We start from the raw sequence: 22474 nt of genomic DNA on the forward strand, positions 1-22474 counted from the left end.
TGCACTAAAAGTGCCTGCATTTCACTCATGGTACAAGCTGAAGTAATGGCAAGGAGGAAGATAGTTTTCAAGGTCAAAAGGCTAAGCCAGCAATTATGCACAGGTTCAAACGATGTAAACCTAAGAAATGTGAAGAGTAAGTTAAGGTCCTATTAGGGCATCACAAATGGTCAGGGAAAGAACGTGTGTCCGACTTTTAATAAACTACATCACAACTTGAGATTTAAACAAGGATGGCGAAGTGCAACAAACGTAGAAAGGCTAATAAATTACCTTCTACAGTGCCCACTGCAAGGTCTTGCTCGGCTAAAGAAAGAACAAACAACAGACGGTTTGAACACTTAGCCTGCAAGGTGTCAGTGTTTTGTGCACTACTCCAGGCAACAAATGTATCCCAGAATAGATGATGATTGTGTGGATGGGTGTCTGGCAACGAAGAAGGCAACTCAGTGCAGTAAATCAGTCGCTCAATCTTCCATAAGTGCAAGTTGCAGAGGTTCAGTTGAAAGCCCTGCGCTGCGACAGGAGGCCCTCTCAAAATGGTAACCTGATCGGAGGACAGATTATCATTCGTGGGAGTTCACACTCCCCAGGCCCTGTCTGGTGCAATTAGGGTGACTTGAGTCCAGTCGGTTTTGATCATCTTTACAGCTCTGGGCAGGCGAAGTAGTGGCAGGAAGGCATTCAGGAGTCCTTCATTCTATCCCACCCAGAAAGAGTCTCTATGGAACTCCAGTGTGCAAAATCGTTGACACTGTACGTTTGATGGTGGCAAATAGTTCTATTCAGGGATCTCCCCACTGATCGAATTTGCAGTGCTCCACCTCCAGATCCAGACACCTCTCGTGACCTGCCAGGCGATGTAGTCTCAGTTTGTTTGGTCCAGCAGGAACCTCGCCAGGTGGTTGGCTACTAGAAAGATGTTTTTTCACTCCGGCCACCTCCAGGTACATAAAGCCTCTTACCACAGGACCAAAACCACACTCACTCTGCTTACCATAGTACCTGATGGTGGTGGTCTTGTCCTTGTAATCCTGCACTAGACTTCCCCAATACTTGTCACAAAGGCCTTCTGGGCCATATTAATGGCTATCAGCTAATATCGACAGATGACCCTACCAAACCCCCCATTAGTGATGCATCCATCAAAGCTGTGATCTCAAGGTGGGAAAAAGTGACCTGAGGCAAGACAACAGCCATCAGTAAGCTGCCACTGCAGATCTTGGACTCATCTCCCTTTAGACCATGATGGAGTCGAAGAGGAAGCCTTGATGATGGGTCTATTGGGATTTCAGGTTCCACCATAGGACCTGGATGTGCCAACTGCCATTATTAATGAGGAGAACGCATGAGGGATACAGACCAAGAAGCCTCAAAGCCCTCCTCCCTGATACCCTGGACTAAACCTAAAACATTTGGGTAATAGCCTAAATGTCTCACATTCGCTGTGGTGGAGGAAAGGACTTCTTCACTGTGGCAAGGATCTCCTCAATGAAAGGAAGCTTAAGTATGGGAATCAGGTGGGATTGCAGCCTGTTTATGGCAAACCCAATGGCATCAAGTGAAGAAAGGCAGTGACATCTTAGTGAACATCTCAAAGAGAAAGTGAGGCTGAAAGGCAGCACAGAAAACTGAAAGCTTTCCAGGCCCACTTTGAACAGCAGTTAACACCCATGGGACTGAAGAGCAGGTATATGAAAATAGGTGTACTGCAAGTCCAGGGGAAACAATACAGTCACCTATGTCCCAGAGAGATAGAATCTGAGCCAATGTAAGCATCTCATCAATTAATCTTTATTTGGCCAAATCAAAGCTAAATAAAGTACATCATTATAAAATCCTTTGTACATAAATTTCATTATACAAAAAATGAGCAATAAAGAGAACAATTTAACCTTGACGCATAGTAAGAAAGGATAAGTAAATCATTCTAAAAATAGTCAACAAACTAAAACTTACAGTACATGATGTCAATCCTTAAGGCCACATACAGTTTCTGTGTTGAATAGCACAGTTATGGAACCTGACAACTGCTAAGCAAGTGGACTTGGAAGGCAGCAATTGCACATACAGCATGACTGGTCTGGATTGTTTGAAATGAAAGGGTTTGAACAATGTGATAAAATATATTTGGGTTAAATATACAGAAAATGTGCAAAAAACCCCACAAAATTTACTGGGATGCGACTTGGTCTCCAAGACATGGTTGAAGGGGATTTGATTGAACCCATTCCTTAGTTATGCTCAAGAAGAAGTGAACAGTAGAGAGCCTGAAACATGCCAACAAATATCAACATTGGAATCTGGATACAAAGCAAAGATATGGTTTAATGCTAGACAGTTTGTACAAGTATGCAAGCTCTTACTGGAAGTTTTTGAAGCTTGCAATCTTCCCTCTTACCACACAGAACAAAACGCAGTCTTTGCCGACAACTTATGTTGATTTACTAAGGATGATGGGCTCTAAAATATATCTGACATAGCAAGTTCAAGATACAGTGATTTAATATAGTTCTCATAGGCCTCAGAATCATAAAAAACATGATCTAATGATAGATAGCAGGGACGATCCTATTAAAAAAGTCTTGGGCTTGGATCAATTATAAATCCCTAGAGAGAGAGGGCAGATTTAATATCTTCTTGACAAGTCATGCCAAGTTCATGACATATATAAGGAGTGCTCATGGGAAGAGCAAGCAGATGTCTACAAAGCCTCTTTTCTACCAACTGTTGGTTGGGCGCCCCAAATTCCAGCCCATTTCTGGCATTGGATCCACACTTGCATCTATAGATGATATGCATCAATTTTAGTAGTTTAGATTCCAATCTATTTCAGGAGACAAAAACAGACCCCAAATATTTGGGAAAGTGTTGCCTCCTGATAGACAGAACATGATGCCGTCTCCCAGGATGAGCGAAAAGGACCTCCAGGAATGAAAACATTGCACCATAGTAAGTGCTTTATCTTTGATCATAAATTATCTGTTTAGTGATTTTGGGGCCTATTACTATTACACATGTTTTTTGGGAGATTGGTACTAGTGTAAAGTTGACCCAAAAATGAAAGAAAAGAGTGTATTAGTCTCCTTAGGCAGAACATAATTTATGTACGGCGTTGCTATACATTACTACTGGAATAGCCTGGGATCCCATCATGGTTGGTCAGGATGTTTGCTAGCTGATTAATATAAATAATAAAGAGAAAAAGATTCCAGAAAGCAACCTTAGCAAACCTGTCTTCATATGCTAACAGATGCGGTAAAATAACCATCTGCCCTGTATCTAACCTGTGCAGACAGATTAATATGCAACTGCCTCATGAAACTGACAATGACGTCCTCATCCTCATGGAAAGCATCATTGATCATAGTTTGGAACAATTAACTTCACTGAAGACTGAGATTTATTCCATGAATGCCAGTTGAATGGAGCCTCGCTTTACAGTTATGTCTTTTTTACACATTATTCTACTGATAAAAGCCCCGGCCTGAATCCCAATTAAACATCAAGTATTGTTTTTTCATTTGCTCAAAATGGTAATCTTGCCATAAGAACTCTGCTTAGTACCTTGACCACTGAGTTAAGTAACAAAATGGATTGAAAGCAACTAGGTTCTCCCTTATAGTCTTTCTTAAAAATTGGAATAATAGTGGATTGGAACCAAGATGGTGGCAAGCTATTATGAGTTGCCTTATTTAAAACATTAGTAAATAGAAGACCAGGGTTATTTTTTGGTCTTGCGTGAGACAGAGGGCTTGCACTGTTGCTTTAAAATAATATGTTGTTTCTCTTAAAATGAGCTTTTGGCCTGCCCTTTACTTACAATTGGTTGGCTTTACTGTTATTCTTATTTTCTTCCTTTTCATTGGTGAGTACATAAAAACGCATGTCAGCCTCGCTTTGATTTTGTGTGTTTGTTTTACGCCCTGAATCATGGACAAAGCACTGATTAATTTCTTGATTAGTGTGCTTTCTTGCTGCTTGAATTGTGGTACATGTTTTTGCTGTTGTTTGCAGGACAACTTGACACCATTAGAGACGAAGCTTGCACTTCCTGGTATTTCCAAGAGCTGAATGCAATCAACTAGCAATATTAAAACTTTGAGGAATGTGACCAATTCCCGAAACATGTTTTTAGCCACCTCTTGCTTTCATAAATGATGAAGCTGTATACATACTCCCTTCATTTAAGACTGCTGCCATACAAAATGTGTATTTATGAATTAACGTTTGCAGTTGTGTCACATTTCCTTATTTGGAAATGATAATTTACAGGTTTATTTAGTCATCATGTAACATGTGGTGGTTTCAAAAGGTTTATGTTTCACCCTTTGCTCCCTTTACTACTACCCACCCTGAAACCTAAAATCACCACTACCTCCCTTTAGCCCTACCCACCGTAAAATGACAGTTACCTCTATTTGTGTATATCCAACCCGAACCTCAAATCAACCTTATCTACTTTTACTTTTACCATGCCTAAACCCTAAATTCTCCCTTACCTTCCTTTACTTCTATCAACCCCTGAACACTAATCTCATTACATCCCTTCACCTCTACCCACCCCTTCACAATAAAATTAATCTTACTTCAGTTTACTTCAACCCACCCCTGAACCCTAAAATCACTTATGCCCATTTTCTTCTATCCAGCCCTGAACCCTAAAATCACCACTAACTCCCTTTAACTCTACCTACCCTAAACCCCCAAATCATCCTTATCTTCTTTACCTCTACCAGCCCCAATCCCTAAAATTATTCTTACTTCCCTTTACATTTACGCACCCCTAAACACAAAAAACATCTCTACCTTTCTTTACTTCTACCCACCTGTAAAATCACACTTACCTCCGTTTAGTTTACACACCGTAAAATCACCTTTACTTTCCTTTACCTCTCCCCAGCCCTGAAACCCTAAAGTTTACCCTTGCCTTACTCTACTTCTACCCACCCCTGAATTCCAAAAGCACCCTTACCTCCCTTAATCTCTACTCACTCCAGAAAACTGATATCATCATTATCTCACTTTACCTCTACCCAACTTGTACAATTAAATCACCCTTACTACACTTTACCTCTATCCAACACAGAACGCTATTAATCAACCTTACTTCTAACCACACGGACCCAAAAGTCACCCTTACCTCTCATTGCTTCTTCCCTTTACCTCTACCCACTCCAGAACCCTAAAACCTCCCTTGACTTCACCCATCCCTGAACCCTAAAATCACCCTTACTTCCCATTATCTCTATCCATCTGTGAACAGAAACATCACTCTTACCTCCCTTTATTTATACCAACACTGAACCTAAAAATCAGCCCATCTGTTATACCACTTCCCACCCCTGAACCCTAAAATCAACCTTACCTTCTTTTATCTCTACCCACGCCTGAACCCTAAAATTACCCTACCTTGCTTTATCTTTACCTACCCCATAACTGTAAAATCATCCTTAACACCTCTTACCTCTACCCACCCCGTTACCCCCCATTATCTCTACCCATCCCTGAACCCTAAAATCAAACTTCTCTCTACCTACCCCTGATCCCTAAAATCAACCCTTTTCCTTTACCCAATCTGAAACATAAAATCATGCTTACTTCCTTTCACTTCTACGTACCCCTGAACCCTAACTCCACACCTCCCTTTATCTCTACCCGTCCCTAAACCATAAAATTAACCTTACGTCCCTTTACTTCTACCCACCCCTGAACCCTAAAATCACCCTTACTTCCCCTTTACCTCTATTCATCCCTGAACCTTAAAATCACCCTTACCTCCATTTACCACTACACACCCAAACCCTAAAATTACTTTTAACACCATTTACCATTACCTACACCTAAAGTCTAAATTTACCCTTACCTCTCTTTACCACTACCCACCCCTAAAACCTGAAATTATCTTACCACCCTTTGTCAGACAGGGATGTGTAGTGATAAAGAATAATTCTGGGGTTTAGGGGTGTGTTGAGGTAAGGGCAATTTTAGGATTTAGGGGTGAGTAGTGGTAAAAATAGGAGTAACTTTAATAAATGTGAGTTTAAAAATAAATAATTTATAAAGAGTAATCTATATACGTGTGTGTGTATATAAATATATATATATATATATATATATATATATATATATATACAGGGAGTGCAGAATTATTAGGCAAGTTGTATTTTTGAGGATTAATTTTATTATTGAACAACAACCATGTTCTCATTGAACCCAAAAAACTCATTAATATCAAAGCTGAATATTTTTGGAAGTAGTTTTTAGTTTGTTTTTAGTTTTAGCTATGTTAGGGGGATATCTGTGTGTGCAGGTGACTATTACTGTGCATAATTATTAGGCAACTCAACAAAAAAAAATATATACCCATTTCAATTATTTATTATTACCAGTGAAACCAATATAACATCTCAACATTCACAAATATACATTTCTGACATTCAAAAACAAAACAACAAAAAATCAGTGACCAATATAGCCACCTTTCTTTGCAAGGACACTCAAAAGCCTGCCATCCATGGATTCTGTCAGTGTTTTGATCTGTTCACCATCAACATTGCGTGCAGCAGCAACCACAGCCTCCCAGACACTGTTCAGAGAGTTGTACTGTTTTCCCTCCTTGTAAATCTCACATTTGATGATGGACCACAGGTTCTCAATGGGGTTCAGATCAGGTGAACAAGGAGGCCATGTCATTAGATTTCCTTCTTTTATACCCTTTCTTGCCAGCCACGCTGTGGAGTACTTGGACGCGTGTGATGGAGCATTGTCCTGCATGAAAATCATGTTTTTCTTGAAGGATGCAGACTTCTTCCTGTACCACTGCTTGAAGAAGGTGTCTTCCAGGAACTGGCAGTAGGACTGGGAGTTGAGCTTGACTACATCCTCAACCCGAAAAGGCCCCACAAGCTCATCTTTGATGATACCAGCCCAAACCAGTACTCCACCTCCACCTTGCTGGCGTCTGAGTTGGACTGGAGCTCTCTGCCCTTTACCAATCCAGCCACGGGCCCATCCATCTGGCCCATCAAGACTCACTCTCATTTCATCAGTCCATAAAACCTTAGAAATATCAGTCTTGAGATATTTCTTGGCCCAGTCTTGACGTTTCAGCTTGTGTGTCTTGTTCAGTGGTGGTCGTCTTTCAGCCTTTCTTACCTTGGCCATGTCTCTGAGTATTGCACACCTTGTGCTTTTGGGCACTCCAGTGATGTTGCAGCTCTGAAATATGGCCAAACTGGTGGCAAGTGGCATCGTGGCAGCTGCACGCTTGACTTTTCTCAGTTCATGGGCAGTTATTTTGCGCCTTGGTTTTTCCACACGCTTCTTGCGACCCTGTTGACTATTTTGAATGAAACGCTTGATTGTTCGATGATCACGCTTCAGAAGCTTTGCAATTTTAAGAGTGCTGCATCCCTCTGCAAGATATCTCACTATTTTTGACTTTTCTGAGCCTGTCAAGTCCTTCTTTTGACCCATTTTGCCAAAGGAAAGGAAGTTGCCTAATAATTATGCACACCTGATATAGGGTGTTGATGTCATTAGACCACACCCCTTCTCATTACAGAGATGCACATCACCTAATATGCTTAATTGGTAGTAGGCTTTCGAGCCTGTACAGCTTGGAGTAAGACAACATGCATAAAGAGGATGATGTGGTCAAAATACTCATTTGCCTAATAATTCTGCACTCCCTGTATATACTACCAGCGATTGGCAGCAGGTAGTTTTACTTAGGTCAGTGTCTCCATAGGAAATGTTCGTCTTGCTAATAACTTGGGCGTCATTTGACCCATTTCTACGAAACTTTCACAAAAAAAGTTCTGTTTTTTTGCCCAGTTTATGCAAAGTTTTAGGGTGATCCGTCAACAGAGGACTCCCAAAATGCAAAATCTCCATGCATTTTACATACACTTTTTTTTAGACAGTGCTAATACAAAAACTGCTGAACGTAATTCCAAAACATTTGGCAGTAATCTACATCTTGGTCAAGAAAGAGCTTCTTTTTGTGATTTGATGAAAATTCGTTCATTAGTTTTTAAGAAATTAAGGGACAAAAGTATTTGTATATCAGGATGGTTGGGTTCGGGGGACTCTTGCAGGCCTTTTGATTGTCCCAGGTTTTTTTTGTGTTGCTTATTTTTTTTTTTTTTTAAACTCTTGGCACATCTGGCGCCCCCTTTGGTGAAGCTGATTGGCTGACTGCAACATGAAGAAAAATGTTACGGGAAAGTCATTACAGGACTTGGGGATTTATTCCCCTGTCCTGAAGTTAAATAAAAGGAATAATACAAAAAAGTAAGGAAACCCTGCCCCCTAGGCCCAGTGTATTTAATAGACTTAAAAGAGAACCTCAAAGTGGGCCAGGACCCAGGGATGTTTTTATTTTGGGGATGGGTAGGTATGAGTGAGGTCCCCAGCCCCAGGGATCAAAACAGTAAAAGAAGGAGAGGGGGTTGAGAGCCCCGTGTGCCATATCAGCCCCAGAAATCTAAGTGTATACACTTTATTAATCTATTAACATTATTTAATTTTCTAAGCAGTAGCGGACCCCCTGAGGAGGCTTCGTGGGGCCCCAGAGGTTCCCGGACCACAGGTTGGGAAACACTGACTTACACTATACTGGACTAGGGCCAGGGTTGTGCATGCAAAATGTCTGGAGCTCCTTTGCTGAAGGAAGGTGAATGCTCTCTCCCTTGTCTTCCTGGCAGACTACTGCGTTTGGACTCCCCATGTTCCCTGCTGGGCACTTATTTTCCACTTTGGTCTCTGCTGGACTTGGGACTCATGAGATATGTGCCTTGAGTCCATGTCTTGTAACCTATTTCGTGCCTCCACTTCTTTGCTGAAACAACAAAGTGGTGGATGGAATGCTTGAATTAATCTCAGCCACTGGCAATCGTTCAGGCTGAATCCCAATCCATAGTTTTTTTGCCCACCATGCCATCCTAGTTTGGACCCAGCCATATCAGCACCTAAGCAAATCAGTCTTGACCCCGCTCTCCATGGGAACAGTCCATCCCTAACTGCCAGGAGAGGTCCTCCCTGGACCAGAAACAAGCATCCCTGGTTTGGTTTCGGGGTATACCCCTCAACAGCCAGGCTAGCTTCAATCCATTGGCTCAGAGAGCCCTGGACCCACATCTGGGCATACCCAGTGCACTTAGGGCGGCAAATGCAACAAGGTGATCCATGGAATGCTTGAATTAATCTCAGCCACTGGCAATCGCTCGGGACGCATCCCAATCCATTGTTTTTTTTGCCCACCTTCTCGCCCTAGTTTCGACCCAGCTATATACAAATCAGTCTCGACCCTGTTCCCATGGGAACAGTCCACCCCGAATTGCCAGGCCAGGTTCTCCCTGGATCAGAAAGTTGCATACTGGGACCGGTTCCAGGGTATCACTCCTCATCAGCCAGGCTAGCTTGAATCCAGTGGCACAGTGAGCACAGGACCCATATCTGGGCATACCCGGTGCACTTTGGTGTAGCTAAGAGTGGCCTGGTTGGTGGCATGGATGTCTGTTGCCAACTGGGCTTGTGTCCTTCCATATCTTATTAGGTCCTGACCTTTGAATGGATGTGTGATTTTTCCCTGTGGTCTTTCAACAAAATTTCTCTGATGTACCTGATCCACTAGGCTCAGTCTTTTGTGGGATTATGTGCCATTTGCTGAATTGTGGTTATTGATTGTCTTTTCTACTTGTTATTCCCTTTGGTGAGCCTCTGTTACATGGTTTGGACTGGTTGGTGCCCCGGTTTCCTTAGGTTTTGCACTGAGCATAGTACGTTTGTGATCCTCATCTTGTGCTTCACAAAATTACTGGGTCCTTGCGTGGACTGGGGGCCTTAATGTCATGTCTTGGGATGATTTATGGCCATCTTGTTTAGTGTTTCTGTCCTTCACACTCCTGTGGTGTGGGGTTGATGAAAGAGGGTTCTCCCGTTGCTTATCATTTTTGTTTGTGGTAGATTGTGCCTGCTTTGATGAAAGGCACAGTTATCCTTGAATAGTAGTCACAGAGCTACTACCTTGGGATCCCTTCTGCACTCCCCCACCCATGTCAATGGTCTAGCGGGATAGATTCCTTAGTCAGTGTCTGTATCTGGGTTCTGTGGCTCTCCTGTGGCCATGTGAGGTTGGCTCTTGACAGCATTTGCTTGATTGGGGACTTCCTCTTCTGAGTATATTAGTTATACCTTCTGTCTTTTAGGCATCCTGTGCTTGTCAGTTTACTTTAGCGCTGGTGTGGTCCTTCATCTTTTGTGTTCTGACTTTGCCCTTTCTGTTTGAATGACATTGCGGGAGGGCAGTCACACCTGCTTTGGTAGATCCTCATGATGTAAGGTCTGTGATTAGGAAGTGATAAGGAGGTAATGTTTCAATTACTAACCTGTGACCAAATTATTTTTTTCTTGTTACATTCCTTACAATATTGTGCTTCAATTACAGTTTGTTAGGCTCCTTTACTTGTCATCTCAGGCATTTGGATGAATGCAGAAGAAGCAGAAGAGTTTAAAATGTTTTAAATGCCAATGGGGTGACTGTCTGCAGGGACTGGACATTACTTGTAATGCAAGGAATGGGTTGAAGCCGAAGAATCAAATGAATGAGCACACCAGCAAATAATGGGAGCGTGTCACACAATGAAATAGGTTTCCTCACAGTACTCCTTGAAAAACGGAAAAAGCAAGGAAAGAAGTGTGACTAACACTAAAACGTACATTAGGAAGAAGCTTACAGCAAGCAAAATGTGAATTTGTTATCTATTTCCTGGAGGAAAAACATTTAATCGACCTCGCATAAGTATGGGAATTTGTGATTAAGGATTTAGTCATGTGTCCCTGTTTGATAAATGACCGACACACTATTTACAGAAATGATGATCTTATAACAAACCTGTTGGCTCGACGTGAAGTATAGTCCCCCCATCTGGATCCAGTTGCATATTCCAGAATCAAATGGATATCAGCATCCTCTACCAAATCCCCAGCAACTAGAATGAGAAGAAACACTTATTATGCAAGGCAACACTTCCATCCTATTCTTTCATCCCTAAAGTAGGCATTTCACAATTGGACATGGAAATATTTATTTGTAATGCCTTGTCGCTGCAATTCTATAAATGTATAGACAGCAATGTAAAAAGGTAATAGTTTGGTCAAACGCTTACGCGGCAAAACCTTTTGCTTTGTAATACTTGCCTGGGAGGAACGTGGGAAAACTGGGTATTTAGCACTCCAGCTAGGGAAGTGTTGAAGAAGAGCCCATAACACGCCTACGTATTTAAGGAACAAGTTACTTACCTTTGATAATGACTTATCTGGTACAGACTATATCTAGCCGCAAATTCCTTACCTTAGAATTATCCCCAGTTGTCAGACTGGATCCGGATTTTTTTTTCATGAGCAGTACCCCTGCGTGCTGGTAGGTGAAGACGCTTGGCTCTTCATGGCATTGTCTGTGGTGCCTAAATAGATGCCACCCAGGCACAGTGACATCAGTTTCTTTTCCTGCCAGGAGCCAGAAGCACGGAGCCACAAAGAATACGGACCACTGGTGTAGTAAAGTAGGGCCCTGAAGGGGAATAAGCTCTATCCCAAGCAATACGCTGGCAGAGTGGGGACGATGGGTGAGTCAGTAAGGAATCTGAGGTTAGATAAGGCGTTACCGAAGGTCAGTAACTTGTTCATCTGATAGAGACTTCTAGCTGCAAATTATTATCTTAGAATAGATCCCCAAGCAATACCATCTACGGAGGTGGGTCTGCAGACCAAATTCAGATGAGAAAGTCCTGCAGTACCAAATGGGCAAAGAGCCAATCCCGACGGACCTGACTGTCCAGACAGTAATGTGCAATGAGTCCCAAGTTGCTGCCTGGCAGATGTCCAGGATTGGAACACTGTGTGCTAACACAGTGGTCGCAGCTTTAACTCTGGGAAATGTGCTCACAAATCCTCAGGGGGTTACTTCTTGGCCAATACGTAGCAGATCCCTATGTAGAGTACAATTCATTGGTCTTGCTTTTGCATAGCCCGTCCTTTCTTCGCTAAAATATATCAGAGTTGGTTGCCCACCCATAACTATTATGTGAGGTCAAAGTAGAACGACAATGCTTTTTTGTGTTGAGACAGGGGAGTCGCTCCTCTTCCTTGGAGGGAAGAGGTGGAGCGTAAACATTAGCCTATATGAAAAGGAGTGACCACTTTCAGGAGAAATGAGGCCCATGTGCCAAGTACCAGTTTATCAGGATAGATGGTGAGATAAGGATGCTTGGATGATAAAGCCTGAAGGTCCCTTACCCTCTGGGCAGACACTATTGCCATGAGGAAAACAGTCTTGATATTCAGTAGCCTGGGAGGGCAATTATGTAGTGGCTCAAAGAGAATACACATCAGAAAAATCAAAAGATTAAGGTCCCACGGAGGCATGATAAATGGAAAAGGAGAGAAAAGATGCGGTAAATCTTTCAAGAACCTATGTACAACAGGGGCGTTCAAAAGGGATAGCTGATCAGGCAACCTCAAAAAAGTAGTGATAGCCCTTAAGAGTGCCCAGAGCAGATCCCTGCTGCGCAAGAGAGAGAATGAAAAGAAGGACTTGAGAAAGAGGAGCAGAAAGGGGATCAATTTGTTTTTCTGCACACCATGCCAGGTGTATACTGTCTTGGTGGCGAGACCCCTGGCTGCCAAGATGAAACACAGGCTTTGGGAGAAAGGTTGAAAACTGTCAACGGTCAGCACTCAATCTCCAAGCAAGAAGAAAAGACTTGAAATGTTTAGGTGAAGGACCTTCCACTTTTGCTTCAACAGAAGATCCTCCAGAGTGGGCAGACTGATAGGAAGATCGATGGCCATGCTCCAGAGGGCTTGAAGCTGCCCTTCCTAGAAAAACATCCCTGCCACACCAGTCAAAAAGTGACTAAAGGGTAGCTCTTTTCCAAATGTGTGCTGGCTGGCGTGGAAAGAAAAGAACTGACGTCAGCACACCTATATAAATACCGCTAACGTCACTTCCGGCACGGATGTTACCACACGGAGACAAACATCACCACCTACTGGTGGGCAGGGGCACTGCTCTGACACTAGGGGATAATTCTAGGGTAAGGAATCTGCAGCTAGAACTCTCTATCAGATAGGTACATATGCTCTCATTTTCTGGACCAGGGGCTTGGAAGATGGCTTAAGAAGCAACAGAACGGAAAACGTATTTTAGCTCGACCTCATGAACTATGTTCTGAATGCCAGCATTCTAGGGTATTACTGCGATCATAAGGGCAGGAAAATGGTCAACACTGTGCTATAACCTATCTAGAGTTCCATTAGTTCTTTGCCTTTTTGACTGCATATAGATTTAATATCCTTAAGAAGACTCTTACTGTAGTCTTTATGTGTCCCAATGCATGCATCTATGTGCCATTGTGTTTTATGTGAAAGTGAATCTGTGTAGTAATACCTTTTATTAAAACTGGCTCATTTCTCTTAAGTAAAAAATATCTGAAGGAGTATGCTGCTTCTCTGAAACAACTGTTCTTTTCTGCACCCACTCATAATGTACAGAACCTAGCGATCCGATTATTTTACTCAATAGGAAAGCAGTACATAAAATAATCAAGTATAATGTCCCTGTTTTACATATGAAATATGTTGGTGGTAACGAGGATAAAGACGGCTGACAAGTGCCAACCTTCATTTGTAAAATTGGGAAAAAATGGCTGAAGCAACATGGGGAACAATAAAATAATGGGGCAATTCTGGGTTCTTTAATTGTGGACAATTCAATGCATAGCCCTTTAAACTGAAATCTCATTAATGAGCGGTTTAGTCAGACGGGGACATTTTGGCCATTCTTCTCTAAATCATCAAATGCCCACCTAAATTGTCAACTACTGTACAGTAACTGAGACAAGATACAAGGATAGAGAAACAAATAAAAAAAGAATAAAGAGGGGGGAGAGGAATGCTGTTAATATTTCATATTTATTCACCAAAATGTTTGCCAAGTTGTGTGCATTCTGTTTCTTGTTGGTGTGCTCTTTCCGTGCAGATTTGTCTGTGTGCGAGTGTGTTTAACTCTGCATGAGCCGAAACGGAGTGTGGAATATATCAACCATAGGCATTCTAGAATGTTTGTTTGATGATGTCAGCTGGGGTTTGAGATCTACTCGATGCTCCCTTTAGAGTGAAGCTATAAAGTCTGCATTTTACCTGTTTTAATTCACCTCAGACATAAGGTTTTTGCACTGATAGCTGGTTTGTTAGTATTCACAACAGAGACATGACGAATATCAGCAGGAATCGAAGCTTCATGAAACCTTTCACTTATTCAAGTGATCAAGGCAGGGTCGAACTGGCCTATTGGGTAATCTGGCAATGCCAGAAGGGCTGGTCTCACAGAACAGTGTGTCGACCGAGTTTTTGGCTGTTTGTGGGTCTGTTTTACGGTCTGGTGGGCCAGATTCTACTGTTGATTTTCCTGATATAACCATAAACCTTGCCTGCTGAAAGCACAAATACTCGCAGTCTTCCATACACCTATACAACATGTCTTTAGAAGTTCAATAGTGCCCAGATTCGATAATTGTGAGTCATTTCTGATTCACCAATGGGGGCCACTTTTATGTTGGTGCTGGGCCTATTTTTTGTCAAAGCCCGACCCTGGATCAAGGGATTCTTAACACTTGTTATCACTAGGGTTAATCATGATCAAATTAACTTGTAAATAATCTTTAGAGCAGGGAGTAAGGATTGTACAAAATGACCCATAGCACTAAATTAGAGAATATTTAGTTAAACAGGGAGTCACTAAAAGAGGGTATATCCAGAACAAGGTGGCCATTAGCTGTGTTCTCAAGATACTGGCAAACGTTTCCTCACAGTTTTATTTAAAAAAAATGCTTACTCACAAATATTATTCAATCCAAGGAGTATTCCTTCAGAACTGTAAGAACTCAGAGGGTGTGTCCATCTTTAAACCAGCAGTTTATTCTCACCCTTTAATATTCATGATTTCAAAGCCAACATCTCTTATGAGGTAGTTAATTTATCAACCATTTGAAGTAGCAACTGATAAATGAAAACCAATTAACCAAGGAAATAACAACCTAAGCAGATAAAAGAGAAGTAAACAATAAGAAATTGTTAATAACTTTAAAAGATGAGGCCAGAACTAGGCCTTAACCTGTATGCCTGTAAGCACATCAGTGATACAATTGCTTTGCTTAATGGCTGTGGCTAGCATAGCAGTCAAAGAATCAGACCAGTGAGAAAAAGTCACACACACAAAGGAGCAGCTAGCTCGCTAATAATGTCAGCAAGTTGATTGTGCTCGGTTCAGTCGCAAGAAGAAGTAAAATGTGTAGAAAATGGTCCAATAGAAGGCTTTGTCAGGTCTTTTCTCTCATAATATACAAGTTAATCTACCTCAATGCCCATTCTACGATGTCCAAATGCTGGCAATGCAGAAAAATCCAGACATCTACAATGCCAAATTCTCAGAGTATCAGGGCACGTGTTGTTGCCTCAACAGCACCAGTGATTCCTGATCTAGCAATCTGTTAGAAACTCACCTGCCTCTCACAATCACCAAAACTGAACAGGTAGAGATCTTAGACTCATGTAGGTCCCTATGAATACTCTTGAAGGGTTGTTGCTTCAAGACTGCAAGGTGCCCCAAGATAATGCAGCGTTTTCATCCATGGTTGGCTCACTTACAGGGACATCTGAATAGAAGGTATGCGCTTCTAGACACCAGAAACATTAACCACAGGACCTCCAAGAAGCAGGTCCAATTAAATTTAGGGCATGGCTGTGCTGCATGACACACTGACGCCTGTTACACTGCTAGTTACCTCCAATTACCCTCTGTCAGAACAAAATAAGCCTCACCTGTTTATGAGGCATTTGGCCTTTGTCAGGGCTGCAAAGTCCATGCTGCAGCATCAACCATAGATAACATCATCTCATTGACAGTTTTCAGCCAGCGAGCTACCTTTTGCAAGCACCTACCATGCTTTGCTGACTACAGTGCCACCTTTGATAAAGTGGACTGCCCCATGTTATGGAGAAAGCTACCAATGTGGAGGATCCCTCCAAACCTCTTGCGTGCCATCATCTTGCTTTACTCAAATACACAGGTAAGGATAAAAACAGGGCTACTTATTGTTTCTAAAAAAAATTCCACCCAAGGTGCTTGAAGCAAGGCTGTGTCATTACCCCCTGCTGTTCGACCTGTATACTGCAGACTTGGGCAATGCACTGGCGAATACCTGCCTGGCTCCTCCTCGCCTAGGCCAGTCACAAGTCTACATTTTGCCATATGCTGATGACACTGTGATGATGGACCACACAAGAAGTGAAATGCAGCAAGCTCTTTGTGGCCTTCACAAATACAATGATAAAATCTACCTGACGGTAAACCAGGACATGACCAAAGTTTTAATCTTTCGGTGCCAAAGGACCAGGAAACTGTTCACCTGGCATTAGGGCCCACTGACAGTCAAATCAATATCAAAGTGAAACTATCAGGGGGTCTGGTTCTCTGACACTGCCAAACCCCTAGGCCAAATAGCCTCTCTAAAGAAGAAAGCATCTGCGATTACATACAGTCTTGTCTGTCTTAAAAGAAAATTAAAAAGTCCAACCGCTGGTCTGATACTTAAAGTTACCAAGGCAATCCCTGCCCTTCGTTATAGGCACTTGGCTTTCCCCCGGGCCCTATTCATTCACCTTGGATCTGCCTCAGTCTTCAGGCCATGGAAGTTTGTTTCATCTACAGAGGTACTTGCGTAGATTCCGCATTTGGTTAGAATTTAGCCTGACTAACCAAGGGTTAACCTGCAAAGCTGACTTTGAAATATTATCTTTGGGTTCTGATGATTCCTGGGAACTCACTGAAGGCTCACTTGAAGGGAATCTTTGAAAATCGGGGGAATCCATGGTCCAAACACCTCCTGAAGGCCTTGGCAATGTTCTAAATTGCAGACCCTGGAGCCCTGGAAAAAGGTGATCCACCAGCAGCTGCGTCTAACTTCTTTTCAGCCAAACATCACATCATTACACTCCTAGGACAACCTACTTTCTTTGAACTCATCATACCTGGTAGGGGGATTTCAACCTTACCTTGTGGACTCCATCAACAGCCTGGTGCGCACTGACATCCTGCGCATGAGACTTCTCAGGCTACCCATAACAGACTTCAACCCCGTGTGGGCCAGCGCAGGACAGGGATGGGCTTGCAGGCTGTGCAATTTCAAATAGAAATCATGGCTGCATTTTCTGTTTTGCTGCCCCTCTCTGGACACCAGATGGAAGTCTCTGTTGAAACCGATTTTCCTAGCATGTGGGGCGCATACATGCAGGGGGCCTCCTCGCTCTGCTTCTCCGAACTTGATACAACATCACTTGCGAGATGTGCTAAATATGTGAAGGAACTCAGGGTCTTCTTGTGTCCTTCTATAAAGAGTCTTAAATCTATCAACTACAGTCAGAAACTCATAACAGATAATTTTTTTAAAGATCTATCTGACTCTAAGATCCAATTCATTCGCTTGACTCAGGCGTGGATTACTGCATACAGCACTTTAGACACTGACCACGGACTAGCTTATGGCCATATCCCTTTGTAAAAATTCTGTACTGCAGTAACTACTGGTGCAGCACTTGGGAGACTAAGCCCGACTCCCCTATCTTGAGGCGGTAGGTCCAATTGTTATCTTAACCAGCTTGAACACAATGTATTTCAGTTTTTATGTTTCTTTTAGCAAATGTTTGTCAATTGTATTGTTTAGTTAATAAAAACCATAACAATGACAATGCTGGTGGGAACTGCATGCATTATTTAGGTCACATGTTTGATACTACGCAGGTCCAACTCAAACATTGTATGATGATAATTCAGTCTGCAGTGTTCTCTATAATAAGTGTCGGTATTTTCTACCACTACCTCAAAAACGTGGGTCTAACTTCCTTTACTGACCATGCCAGAGGATTAGTACATTTCAATGCAAATGAGCCACATATACAGTCACCTTACGATTCTTGGTAGATAGTCCATTCATGGCAGTCTTAGTAGCTATTCATTCAGGTATCGTTCTTTTGAGGAGACTGTTCTCTCTGATGTTCCAGGCTTTTGTGGGAGTTTTTTTAGTAGGATGTAAATGTAGGTGTTTATCAGACCTAAAGTATGCATGGAATCAGACTCAAATTAAGAATTCGTAGGATAAAAACATTGGAAACGTGGTTAAATAGTATGTATATGTATATATATATATATATATATATATATATATATATATATATAATTTGCCCTCCACTTTTACGACCAACTAATTTGAGAAGACCTTCAGCCAACAAGAAAAATTCACTTGCACTGCAAAGCTGGTGGAGTCGGTGTTTCCCACCACTGTACACTCCTTGACCTTGAGGAATCCAGATCTAAAAAATAGTTGACCAAATGATTCTTAGCATGACACGATTATATTGAGCATCATTGCATAACTGCCAGCACCATCTACATATTCATTCTGAGCTATTAAAAAAAAACTTTTTAGTAGAGGTTGATAGGGGAGATGATTTTTTTTCCTGTAGAGTTGCCTAGCTAACAGTAAGTGGAGACAAGCAAACATCTTATGTCAGGAGAGGCGGGAATGAGGTGTACTTGTGTTACTGCATGCTAGCACAACAGTTTTATAACTAGATCAACCGCAGAGAACTATAAATTCAGTTACTTTTCCAAATATGGTAACAATTGTTTATATGTACCACAAGATTAAATAACAAAAGTTTTAGCTGGTGGCACAACACTGACAGGATGTCTGTTTGCTGAGTATTTAGCTTCATTGATTTTCATGCTAAGCGCAACATGGCCCGTATGAACAATTGGTGTTGAAAATCATTGAACCTCCCCTCCTCCACCACTACCAGGAGTAAAAACAAAATGCTCATCACCAATGTCTGCGCATTGTGTTTATCACAACCTCTTTAGGTGTTTGGCATTAGCATATGCCATATTTTGAGAACTTTAAAGCGGACAGATCAAACCAATGATCAGATTGTTAAGATTTCCTACTTAATAAAGTACTCTGAAAGTTGCGTAATTGGTAAGTTTCCTACGTTAAATGCTGACATCTTCTCGCTTAAGGGAAAATTAATTTTAAGTATTCCTAGAGGCTAGAGTTACCATAATTGGGGAATTTGGGAGCCTACTTTTGGAAAAAGTTGTTCTGTTCTCCTTTTCACATAATAAAATGCCTGTATTACCTAAATCAACTTGAATATTGAACAAATTCCAGCAGAGGTGTGGCTTCAGAACAAGTGGTCAAGAGCTAACGCTTCTCGGGGAAAATCTGGAGTAACAAACTGAAACGAGCTATGCACATTATGGTTGATAAATGCTTAGAACTGCAGTGCAGCAAGTGCAGCCTAACCAAACCAGTCAGAGAATTTGAGAAAAAGATATGAATCAAATATAAAGGAGTAACAAGCATCTGCAATGCAATAGGTCTAGCATTTTTTTCGAGTTAGAGCTACTGGTGTTGTAAGTGCATAAGTGGACTTTTCTTGACATATAAATTGGTCAACTCTGCTGCTTAATTAGGTCCTTTTGCCATACAAAGTTAATGGCCTTCTATATAACTAAAGCATTTCAATTTACCTTTTTCCTCTATCTGAAGTACAAATTGAAAATGTTGCTAATATTTATTTTATTGTTTTATATTATTATTTTGGAGTCTCTCTTACTATAGTCGGGGGACCCAGAGATATTATATACACAAAGAGCACATTGTGTGATGAGTTATGGGAGAACATATTTTGCAAAGGAATGCCCTGCAAAGCATTATGGCAATATTCATGCAGTGGGCAGCCCAAGTTGAGGATGGAGAGTGAAAGTTAGCTCCTGACAAGCCTAACTCACCAGGGAGTATAAGCCGCCAGCTACTGGGGAAGCACGGAGACAAGAGATTGCAGCTCCTCAAAGCCAAGCATAACTGCGCTCATTGTTTTTCCCTGTAGTGCCTACATTACACTTTCCCAAGTACTTAATATACCACCTAGTTAGTTATAATGGCTGGCCGTGCCCAGGACTTAAATTTAGATGCCAACTTTTATAAAAGCCATTTTTGTTTGTCCTGTTTCGAAATACTATACATATCAAGCAAATACATATATGTAAACTTATTGCAATTAAACTTGTATATACTGTTCAGCTATAGATGAAGTTCCTCATGCTCCTAGCCACTGGACACTAAATACATTACAGAAGAAGAACTCTCATCAGCTCCCCTGAAACCTTCTACAAAGCAAATATTTGTAAGCATCCAATTAAAGTTTTGTCCTGTTGGGAGTGAGACTCAGGTAGTCTTTTATATAGCTGTAAGCTCCAAGTATCAATGTCTCCCCTGCCGTGTAAAGGGGAGTATCTGCTGGAAGTTATAGAGCGGCACGTTTAACAGTCAATAATGTATTTGCCTTATAGCAGGATTAAAGATGAACTCGTTTTTTTAATGTTCAACAACCTTAGTCTTCGAAAGCTTGCATGATTTTTTTCAAATGTATTTATTTACGTCAAAATTTGATCCAAAGCTAAACATAACAAATTATGCCATAAATAAATTAAACAGAAAGCCACACATTTAACACCATATAAACATACCTATAAGTACAGTCTATCTTTCACCCTGCTGCACCCATACAAAAGACATTACACAAAAACACACACAACCTTCCTAATTTCGTTAACAAACTTTTCACAACAAATAATCACACATAAAATTACAGCCACTTTATCAAAAAAGGCAATTCCCCCCCCAAAAAAAACGGGGGCTTCATCGAATAAACAGCAAACAAGCGTAACTTTAAACCCCCCAAAAATTACAATACAACGTAATATAAGCACATAAAATTACAGCAACTTCAACAACAGAGGCAATTACAAAAAATACTTTTGGCACATCAAACAAACAGCAAAGAAGCATGATTTTAAATGCCCTAAATAATTAGAATAAAGCGAACCTAGAACTCTGGCTATTACATTACAACAGCATTAACATGGTACACATAGAATAAGCCGACAAACAAAACATACACACCTTTAACAAAGCAAACGGGAGCTAAAAACACAGGAGCTACAAATGAAGTGTGCACATAGAACAAAACATCAACAGGAAAACAAGCATTTGGAATGCCATAGTCTCATGTTTGCTCGAGTTAGAGCTCACAGCGTTGTAAATTACAGACTGGACTTTTATTGCCACATAGACTTAAAATAACAAAAGGAAGAGAGCGAGGGTGAGTTGGCCCTGGAAAAGCCCCCCTCTGCTGTTGGTTTATGTTTACAGAGGGAGATGGTGGGGAGGAGTAACTGAACAAGCACCCACACTGTTGAGGTGAAAGAGGCAAATGCCAAAAAAAGTCCCTTACAGAAGAGATAAACAGGACATAGCGTAATAACACAGTACTTTGTGCTGCTCCCAAAGTGAAAAAAGGTGAGATGTAACACAGAGCAGCAGGGGTAAGGCCCCAAGCTCTGTCCTAGCTTCTTATACGGCTGTGGCACAGTCCTATCATGAAGCTGGCAGAGGGACTGAGGTGGAGTTGTCCCTTTTCAAACCTACCCCTGCTGCTCTGTCTGGTTTTGGGAATCTTTGCTTGCTGGTTCCAGTGTCCAGCCAGAGAGTCCTATTCTGCTGCTGCCATCGAGTCTCGGAGTAGCCAGGAAAGGAAGCAAGGTAAGTACAAAAAAAGTTTCTCTGTTCATGTATGGTGAGTGTTTTTGTGAGTGACTGAAAGTGAATTGGACAAAGTTAAATTAGTGTGTATGTGTTTGGGAATGTCAATGACAGTGAGAGTGATTGAGAATATTAGGGTTTGAGAATGTGTATGAATAAGTGACAGTGAGTATGAGAGAGTGGGTGAATGAGTGTGAGAGCATTAAAAGGAGTGAGTGACTGGAGAGTGTGAGATGGAGTGGAAGTTCATCATTATCAAAGGTGCAGCAGAAGCAATTGCACCAGGGCCCAGTGCCAGTGACGGTAAAAGAGTGAATGTGTGTAACTGAATTTCCAAGTGAGAATAAGAACAAATGAGTATGTTTGTGTTTAACACTGAGGGGAGTATAAATCAGAATGATTAACGAGAGAATGTGAGCAAGCGTGAGTATGGGGGAAGAGAGTAATTGTGTCAGGGAGTGAGTGAATGAGGCAAATGTTGAATAAAATGGGGGTAAACTCCTGGGAGGTATTACACCCCACCACTTTGAAAAATCACCACCTGGCACTAAGACAGCTGGTAACTGGCTCCTTCGAAGAAATTACGCTTATAGGAGACTTCTACAAGCTTTGACTTTTTGGACAAAAGCATTTGTTACAATGTCAGTGATAATAAGAGTACCCATTCATACGCCTAATAACAAAGCCAGTTCAAGTCAGAATCCCACGGAGTCATTTTTGGAATCCGTTGTTATAGGCTTCCTACG

At 41.6% G+C, this 22474-nt stretch overlaps 1 protein-coding gene across 1 annotated transcript in view; it reads right to left on the reverse strand.

The window, feature by feature from the left end:
- The window catches only part of LOC138296305 (ADP-dependent glucokinase-like), a 136728-nt gene that overhangs the window by 19102 nt on the left and 95152 nt on the right, over positions 1 to 22474 (reverse strand). The window contains exon 4 of the mRNA XM_069235320.1: positions 10901 to 10997. Coding sequence (XP_069091421.1) covers positions 10901 to 10997 — 97 coding nt within the window. The remainder of the gene's footprint in view (positions 1 to 10900; positions 10998 to 22474) is intronic.

Source organism: Pleurodeles waltl, chromosome 5 (assembly GCF_031143425.1).
Source record: "Pleurodeles waltl isolate 20211129_DDA chromosome 5, aPleWal1.hap1.20221129, whole genome shotgun sequence".
In the NCBI taxonomy this organism is placed as follows: Eukaryota; Metazoa; Chordata; class Amphibia; order Caudata; family Salamandridae; genus Pleurodeles; species Pleurodeles waltl.